We start from the raw sequence: 9,125 nt of genomic DNA, 5'->3' as shown, positions 1-9,125 counted from the left end.
TTGTTTTCCTTGTAGGCACTTATGAATCTTGTGAGGTCTGGTACACTTGGGTTATGTGGAAACTCTGGTCTGGGCCTGACTTTTCAGCAAACTGCACCCCTTGCAGTTCTCTATTCCTGACCAGTATCCACTGAATGATCCTGTGCTGATTGGAGGGCAGATCAGCTGTCCATGCTGTGCCCCAGCTTTTCCCTCATGGCCCAGTCTCCCTCATCCCACCACAATCTAAACACTTCCCATAGGATGGGCAATATGCCAGTCCCTCACAATGACTCACCGGCCTCTGAGTGGCTCCTTTTTTCAGTTGTCTGTGGCCCCTCACTCCTGCGTGGGTCCACGGGAACCCCATTAGTGGTCTAACTGGCCTGGGGGCCATCAAGGCCTTCTTCTCCCCTGCAGCCTCAAAGCAACTTCATACAAAGGGCACAGCAGCTCTTGCTCTTTGTGCTCACCAGGATCAGCTTTGAAGTGGCTGGGGCTCAAAACAGGCGGAGCAGTCCTTTCTCTCTTCATGGCTTCTCCTGTCTCAATACTTTGAATTTTAAAGTAGCTATTAAAAGTAGACAAATTCAAAATAATTGCTTTGAATTAAGGGTATTGTAAACAAAGGTGTTTTTAGAGAAAGTGACTATTTTTGAGGAATTTCCGCTCAAGGAGAAAGGGACTTTAGATTTTTGAAAAGTTCAGACATTTTACATTTAAGTTAATTGTACTACTGTACTTTATTTGCAGGATGATGCCAATAATGATCCACAGTGGTCTGAGGAGCAGCTAATTGCCGCAGAATTTTGCTTTGCTGGACTTGTTATAGGCCAGACTGAAGTGGATATCATGAGTCATGCTACACAGGCTATTTTTGAAATATTGGAGAAATCCTGGTTGCGCCAGAATTGTACACTGGTTGATATGAAGGTACGGATAAAACAGATTTGAAAGTAAAGGTTATAACTGAGACAAATCTTTAGTTGTATAATTTTTTAAAACTTTTCTTTTGTGATATTCTGTTTCTAGGTTGAATTTGGTGTTGATGTAACCACGAAAGAAATTGTCCTTGCTGATGTGATTGATAATGATTCCTGGAGACTCTGGCCATCAGGAGATCGAAGCCAGCAGAAAGACAAACAGGTAGGTATTGCTTCAGGCTTTTTATCAGGCTGGGATAGAGTAGAAAGGAGAACTGAGAGCAAAAGAAAAGGCAATTATTATTCCTTATAAGTTGATATAAGTCTGATTTGTTGGTTGCTATTTATTTTTAGATTATTATCTACTATGTCCTTGTTTAGGAATAATACTTCACATAAATAAAGCAGATTTCTCAATTATCTTGATAGAGTCTCACAGAATAACAGAGCAAGTATTATCCTTGTTTGGCTAATTGACAACTAAGGTTCTAAGAAGATGAGTATCTTCTCAATTACAAAAGTAAGGGGCAGATCTGGGGCTCTACCCCTAGTCTTCTGGATCTTATCAGGCTCCATTTCTGCTCTTTCCTATGAAAACAAAATGAGGGCAAGACCCTCTCTATACTTAATACATAAGAATTCTCAGGGCAGTTCATTGTAGGTGCCGATGCAGAAAACTCTTAACCTTAAATGAAAATAAAAGTATACTAGTGAATTTTCTCTACTTTAATTCAGGCAATGAATTTGTAGACTAAGATATAGATACATCCTTTGCTTTGCACACTTTTCATAATCCCTACGTAACACTCAGAAACCATATAGTTTCAGTTAGCAAGAGATATTTGTTTTTTAAACTTTTAATCTTATTTTCTAGTCTTATCGTGACCTCAAAGAAGTAACTCCTGAAGGGCTCCAGATGGTAAAGAAAAACTTTGAGTGGGTTGCAGAGAGAGTAGAGGTAAACCATCTGTAGTAAACCTGTACTGTATTATGTGTTTTGCTTCTAAGAAAATCTTGTTTCAAAAAAAAAAAAACGTGGGAGGGCATGATTCTTTTTTTTAGTGACTTTGAAAGAGAGTAGCACCTTTAGGAAATATACCAGCTGGACTATCCTTACTGGTATTCTGGAACTCCCTGCTGTTAAGCTGGCCAGTACACTCCTCCCAGATCCTGTTGGGGAAACCTGGAATCCTGTCTCCTCTCTGTCATTGTAGGACAAACCTTACATTTTCCTATGCACCTTGCCATTGCTACTCATAATTCCATTAGCATGGGATGGATGGGACTCCATGTAACTTTAAAATGTCACTTTTAAATTTTGTGGTATTATTACTATAATTCCATGGAAGTTGAATGGGGTTTGTGGTTATCCAAGGGTCATAAGCACCTTTTAGAAAAATATTTCCATGGGAACATACATTTTGGGTTCCAAGCAACTAACATACAAAGATTTATAACATGACCTCTAATTTGACTGATTGTGCCTTAAAACCTCCGTAAAAGAGATTGTTTCTAAAACTCTTAGGATGAAATCTTTTCTATCTATCTGTATACAATTTAAACTAACATACAAAGATTTATAACATGACCTCTAATTTGACTGATTGTGCCTTAAAACCTCCATAAAAGAGATTGTTTCTAAAACTCTTAGGATGAAATCTTTTCTATCTATCTGTATACAATTTTTTTTTGGCAGCTTGCCAATATGGGGATCCAAGCCCTTGACCCTGGTGTTAGAAGTATTTCATATTATAGCTTCCTGAATGTTAATTTAAAAGGTTTGAATGTTTATCTTTGCTTTTTATTATATTAATAAATACAATTTATTTAATTAAGAATTGTATTCTTTAGGTCTTAATTATGAAGACCACTTTCCTTTATATATAAGGTTATTTTTTTAAAGTAAATCCTCTGTCATTTTGCTCTGTTTATAAATTTAGTCTGTTAAGAAAGAAAATATTTTATCCAGATGTAATTTTACCACAAACTATAGCTCTGTAAACTGACTATTCTTCTGGCACTTATTCTTATGTTTATCCCTTTTTATCTTTATGTTGTTCTTTTCCAGTTGCTTCTGAAAGCAGAAAGTCAGTGCAGGGTTGTAGTACTGATGGGCTCAACCTCTGATCTTGGTCACTGTGAAAAAATCAAGGTGGCCTGTGGAAATTTTGGCATTCCATGTGAACTTCGAGTAACATCTGCCCATAAAGGACCAGATGAAACTTTGAGGATTAAAGCTGAATATGAAGGTAAACTTCAGATAACTAGAGCATTTCAGGTACTTCTGATTTTGCAAAAAAAATTCTATATTTTAGACTAATAATGCTGAAGAAGCTTTGCCACATTTCCAAAGCAAGAATATGTGATATGCTAGGTTTTCATGATACCTCTAAACAGCTTAAGGTACTTTAAGAGCTTACAAAAGAAAGGAATAGGGAGAAAGAATTGAAAATGCAAACATGGAAGGATAGCAAAGACTAGAGTTATGAGAACCTCTGGTATCTTTACCTAATAAGAAGCGCCTCAAGCATTGGTTCTAATATGGTGCAATAGAAAATAACCCCAAAACGGTTACAGGATCCTGAGGTTGAAACAGCAGATCTTCTTGGCTGTATTTAATGGCCAGCCTTTCCTGGGAGGCAGTTAAACATGAAATTAAGGAGTAGTTTCATAATATAGTACATAATAGAAATGATGGGATAGCATTGATCTAAAGTAACGGAGCCCTGGGTTCACAACCAAATATTTCTCAATTGGAAAAAAAGTTGATTGAGTATTCCCTCTAAAGGCAATTTCTCCAGGAGTGTAGTTATGAAATTTTGCAGGGTAGGAGATGGGGGAAGGATCTCAGGCCCCTTTAATAAGCTAATGAAAGCTAGAACTCTGAAAAAATTCAAATATGTAAAGTTTTGGATTCTAGGTTAGGAATCTCAGCTTTAGAAAACAAAGGGATAATTTACAAATTTATCACAGAATAAAATCTTAAGAGAGAAGTTAAAAAATGTATTGAGAGGTCTTTAAAAATCTGGGTACTATATTATTAAATTTGTCATCAATTCTTGTTTCGAGATGTGCCCTTAAACCTCTCATCTCTAATAACTACAGCAGAAAGACACCTGTTCAGTGTTTATCATTCCTCATTTCAGTGAGCCTAAACAGCAATAGAAGAGGCCTATGAGCCATTGCCTTACTAACATGCTGACACCCACTTTAAACTTGATCTAAAAGATGACCCAAGCTATTCTACCTGCTTTATTGCTTGACTCACAGTAAGTGGCAGTGAAGTGTGGCAGTGTCTTGTTTATGCTTTTTCCAGAGAAGACTACTCAAGGAACTAAGACATATAGGCTTTTTATTATTTTTAGCCTATCTTTAAATCTCTTTTAAATGTTTAACATAATTATAAATATAAAAATATAATTGTTAATTTCCCTAGGGGATGGCATTCCTACTGTATTTGTGGCAGTGGCGGGCAGAAGCAATGGCTTGGGACCAGTGATGTCAGGTAACACTGCATATCCAGTTATCAGCTGTCCTCCCCTCACAGCAGACTGGGGAGCTCAGGATGTGTGGTCTTCTCTTCGACTACCCAGTGGTAAGATACATTTTATTTTTTTAACTTATTTATTACAAAACTTTCAAACATATACAACAGCAGAGAAAATAGCATAATGAAGTCTCATATGTCCTTTACCCAGCTTCAGCAATTAAGAGCTTGTTGCATCTATAGCCCCCTCCTGTTAGGTTATTTTAAAGCAGATCTTAGACATTAGAGTATTTTATAGTTAAATATTTACATATACATCACTAAGTGATAAGGACTCTAGTTTTTATTATATTTTATTTTTTATTAGCATATTCATTATTACAAATCATGCTTATCTTTATGCCCCTTATCCAATCTCTCTCCCCCTCCCCCCTCTGATAACCACAGATTTCTTCTCTCCTTCTGATAGATTACCTGTTTCTCTGTTGATTTGTTGCCTAGATGATCTGTTTAGTGCTGAGAGAGGTGTGTTCAGGTCCCCACTATTATTGTATAGCAGATGCTTCTTCTGTTTCTCTGGAGTGCTTTGTGGAGAGAGAGGACCTCTTCTTTTTTTCCTTTTTTTTTTTGGTCTCTGCTGGTGACTCCTATGTTAGTGCAGTCGAGTGGCAAGCCATCTGCATGGTGGCTGGGACCACTGCTATAGTGACTAGCTGCTTTTGCGGAAACCGTGGCAATTGTGGCTGTGGTGAGCTACCTGCATGGAAATGGTGTTTCTGGTGTGCTCTTTACCTGGTTGCAGCTGGGTTCCGCTTCCCCCAGCTTCATGCCTCAGGACCCCAATGGGGCCCCAGGGTGGTGGCGGCACTGGTGGTTCTTTATGAACCCAAGTTAACCTGATGCAGGATACCCTATATAACAAAAGTTGAGGAAGAAAATCAAGGACTGTAGTTTTTAAATCGTAATTGTGATACTTTATTCATACCTAAGAAAAATTTTTAGTAATTTCTTAAAATCATCTAATTTCCAGTTGATGTTCAAGTTTATCCAACTGTCTCATCTGTTTTTTTCAATTGGTTGTTTCAAATCAGGATCCAGCACAGGCCGTATACTGCATTTTGTTCATATGTCTTTTCTCATCTATAACAATTCACCCTCCTTTTTTTCCTTTCACTTTTTCTGTAGAAGTTTCCACATTTTGGATTTGGCTGATTATATTCCTAGGTGATGGTAATCATGCTCTTCCCTCTCCCACATTTTCTATAAAGTGGTGGTGAGATCTGTAGTAAGATCAAGTTCAGATCTTTTTTCCCTCAAGAATACATCATTCATGGTATTGAGTTTTTTAAAGTGAGTGTGATTGATTATGTTGCTTCTGTAGAGAAAATAAAATTTTATTTCTAAAAATTGGGAGTCAAAATAAATAACAAATAACAAAGTCTTATCTAATGGCTTGATGGAGCTAGATCTCAGAATAACAATATTGTGGTTCATTCATCATAGTTCAAGATATGATCTGATCTTCTGTAAGTTCAGAGAGTTGCTACTGTTTCATTCAGAGTCGATTTGTTTGTTACTAAAACTGCAAACTTTTTTTGATATGTAGCAAGTACTTTAACGTACTTGAGCCCTCCAACTTGGTCTAGAATGGACTGGCTTCTCTCTAGGCCTACTGTACTGCTATTCTCTTAGGATCTCTCTTTACTGCCAGTTTTGAGATTTATTTTGCCTTACTCTAATCTTAGGTCTTTTGTTTCCTAGGTCCCATGTTTTCCCCTTTCTTGCTTTACTTATTTTGTTGGAGCACATTCTTTGTTACTTTCCTGAGGAAAGAGTACAAATGGTGAACTTTGAGACTTTGTATATCTAAAATGTTTTTATTGAAGCCCCACACTTATTCCTAATAAGTTTTATTCCTAATAGTTTAGGAATAAAATTCCAAGAATATTGGTGAAATGGAGCTTTTGTAGCTATAAGCCAGTTAGTCCTTGATTCTAATGACACTAGACATAATAGTGCCACCTCAAGAAACTCTGCCTGAACAGACATGTGGCCAGCAAGGACATCATTTTTCTTATCCTACTGTCTTTTAGATCTTATTACTATTGCATTTATTTATAACCTGAAATTTTCTTAAAATTATTTTTTGGATTGGATTATTTTTACTGCTTGAAAATGTTAAAATAATTTAAGTTCAGAAACAAAAAATTAGCTAGAAAATTATCAAAACAGTTAACATACCTTGAGTTTATCTAAGAACAGTTGCTTCTGCCCACTTAATTTGTCCCTTGTTTTATTTCTGTTGCCTTTCATCAGGGATTTAAAAGGATAATAGATGTGAAAAGGACTTTGAAAAATGTGTAAATTTCTTTGCCAAGTGGATTCAGTGAGAAGGGTGATAGACGATGTATATGAAATATCTGTTTATGGCAGATAAAAACTAATTTTCCTCTTATGATCACTTTACCAGTACAGCTGTAAAGAAACTCCTTTCACAGGTCTTACTTTAGACAAGGATAATACAGTAGATTTTTATTGTCTGTCTCTGAATATAAAATAGTTTGTGAAGTTGTATTGTCATTATTAATTGACAGCTCAAGTTTTCTGTCTTTTCCTTTCTGAACTAATAGGTCTCGGCTGTTCGACCATACTTTCTCCAGAAGGATCAGCTCAGTTTGCTGCTCAGATATTTGGATTAAACAACCATTTGGTATGGGCCAGACTGCGAGCAAGCATATTGAACACATGGATTTCCCTGAAGCAGGCTGACAAGAAAATCAGAGAATGTAATTTATAAGAAGGAACATTATTGCATTTTTTAAGAGGAAAACATTATTGCATTTTTAGGAGGAAAATTTCTAGCTTAGCTGCAAAAAAAAAAAAAAAAAAGAAAGAAACAAAGATGAAAAGTTGATTTTAAATCAGTCAGAGAAAATGAATAAAATTAGTGAATAAATGCTTCCTTAAGTTCATGGATTAGAAGAGTATCTGTTCATATTTATTAGTATTTCTTTTTTTTTTTTAAGACTAGTCGAGTTAATATTTCTTTATAGGTAGTGAGATCACTACTATAACATTTAAAAAAATCTCTCACCCATTATATGGTCATTGTTAGGTGGGTAATGTAATCAGATATATTTCATAAATGCTAGAGTACTAGACCTTCTATGTCTTAACCCGTAAGTTTTAGAAAGTTAAAATGATTGTATCTTAAAAAGGTGGGAAGTGCAATACAGTCTTTCACTTTATGGTCTTTACAAAATTCTAAGGGCATGGTTTTTTATTTGTAGTTAGTATCCCAGAAGATGATGTGAGTTTACATGTATCTCTAGCTATAAATATGTTTTATTTGATTTGGTTTTTTAAGAAAAATTGAGATTGGTGCCAGGGGCAGGAGAGACACATGAAATGAGATGAAGGGGCACTGTGGAAGCCATGGAAAAGAGACTTCTGACACCTCTGATGCTTGCCTGGGAAATTTCCCATGGTAAAACGTAGAGTCACTTTTGCATCCCAAATGAAAGATTTAGTAAATCTTCCTTGGCTGTGTAACTTGGTATGGTGGGTGCCTCTGTGGATCATAAACTTCTTTTTAATTCTGATAAGACATATTTTAGCCACACCCAACAATCACCCGCTTACCATCATTTTTAGAAATTGGAATCTCCCAGATGATAACCATAATTAGTTTCTTTCTTGTGATATTATAAGTCTACAGTGGAACTAGAAAGATTCACTTCTATAGGAGCAGTTGTTACTGAGAGATCAAATATGTTTTTGAATCTTAATATAGCTAAGCCATGATTTGGTCTGAATTGATCCCATTGCAATGTTTTTCTTTGCTGTATTCGTCAAGTGCATATTAAGCACATCGAGTCCCCTTACTAACCTCTCTATTTTCTTCTTTTGATCTCTTTCTCTGCTGGCTCCTTCCTCTCTGTCTTAAGCTCTCCTTCAAAGGAGGATGTATTTCTCACATATACCATCACTAGCTTGCATTTTCTTCCACCTCCCAAAACCAATACCAATTTCTATGCCAGTTCATATAAGAACATGCAAAATCTAGGAAGGGTGAAGTCATAAAATAAAGAAAAGTTCTTTATATAAATTTAACATTATTTCACTACACTATTTCCTTTTTCTCTTTCTTTAAGCATCAATGAAATCATTATAGTTCATCTTCAATCCATAAGCCAGTATTTGGAAACCACTGTGTTATATTATACTGCCCTGAGAATGTTATAGATCTCTAAACTTTAGTCTGGTGTCCATGAACCTCTTAAACTTTTACATAAAATTTTACATATATGTTCATTTTTATGAGAAGGCAGCAATCATAGTTTTTATGAAAGGCATTTGTGTCCCCTAAAATGTTAAGAACCTCTGTTACAGATAAAATCTTGACAAGATCCTTGCTACTGGCTTACATTGTCTATACTTTCTCACCTCTCACCTGTTAACAAGCTGCCATCTCTTATCACACCTGATCTCTGTAGGGTATGATTTACCTAACCACTCCTTCCTTGGACTAAACACCAAGATATTTCACTTTAATCTTGGTCATTTCTCTTTTCTTTTTCCCTCAAGTATTGGTTGGTGTTCCCTACTTCGTCTCTCCCTTGTTTACTAATATAGATTGGATGATCTTATTAACTCCTTCAGCTAAAACTAGCCATACCAACTCCCAGGTCTGTGCTCTAGACTTGTATTTTCAACCATCTGTTTCTTTCTGTCTG

General features: G+C 36.0%; 1 protein-coding gene across 1 annotated transcript in view; it reads left to right on the top strand.

Moving 5' to 3' along the window:
• The window catches only part of PAICS (phosphoribosylaminoimidazole carboxylase, phosphoribosylaminoimidazole succinocarboxamide synthetase), a 15,500-nt gene extending 8,222 nt beyond the window's left edge, over nucleotides 1–7,278 (top strand). The window contains exons 3-9 of the mRNA XM_008590597.1: nucleotides 16–35; nucleotides 733–912; nucleotides 1,012–1,125; nucleotides 1,777–1,860; nucleotides 2,971–3,151; nucleotides 4,339–4,497; nucleotides 7,020–7,278. Coding sequence (XP_008588819.1) covers nucleotides 16–35; nucleotides 733–912; nucleotides 1,012–1,125; nucleotides 1,777–1,860; nucleotides 2,971–3,151; nucleotides 4,339–4,497; nucleotides 7,020–7,186 — 905 coding nt within the window. The 3' untranslated portion in view covers nucleotides 7,187–7,278. The remainder of the gene's footprint in view (nucleotides 1–15; nucleotides 36–732; nucleotides 913–1,011; nucleotides 1,126–1,776; nucleotides 1,861–2,970; nucleotides 3,152–4,338; nucleotides 4,498–7,019) is intronic.
• Nucleotides 7,279–9,125: the final 1,847 nt, after the last annotated feature.

Source organism: Galeopterus variegatus, unplaced genomic scaffold, assembly GCF_000696425.1.
Source record: "Galeopterus variegatus unplaced genomic scaffold, G_variegatus-3.0.2 Scaffold6225, whole genome shotgun sequence".
NCBI classification, from domain to species: domain Eukaryota; kingdom Metazoa; phylum Chordata; class Mammalia; order Dermoptera; family Cynocephalidae; genus Galeopterus; species Galeopterus variegatus.
The sequence above is the reverse complement of the archived record's forward strand: the minus strand, read 5'-3'. Positions and strand labels throughout refer to the sequence as shown.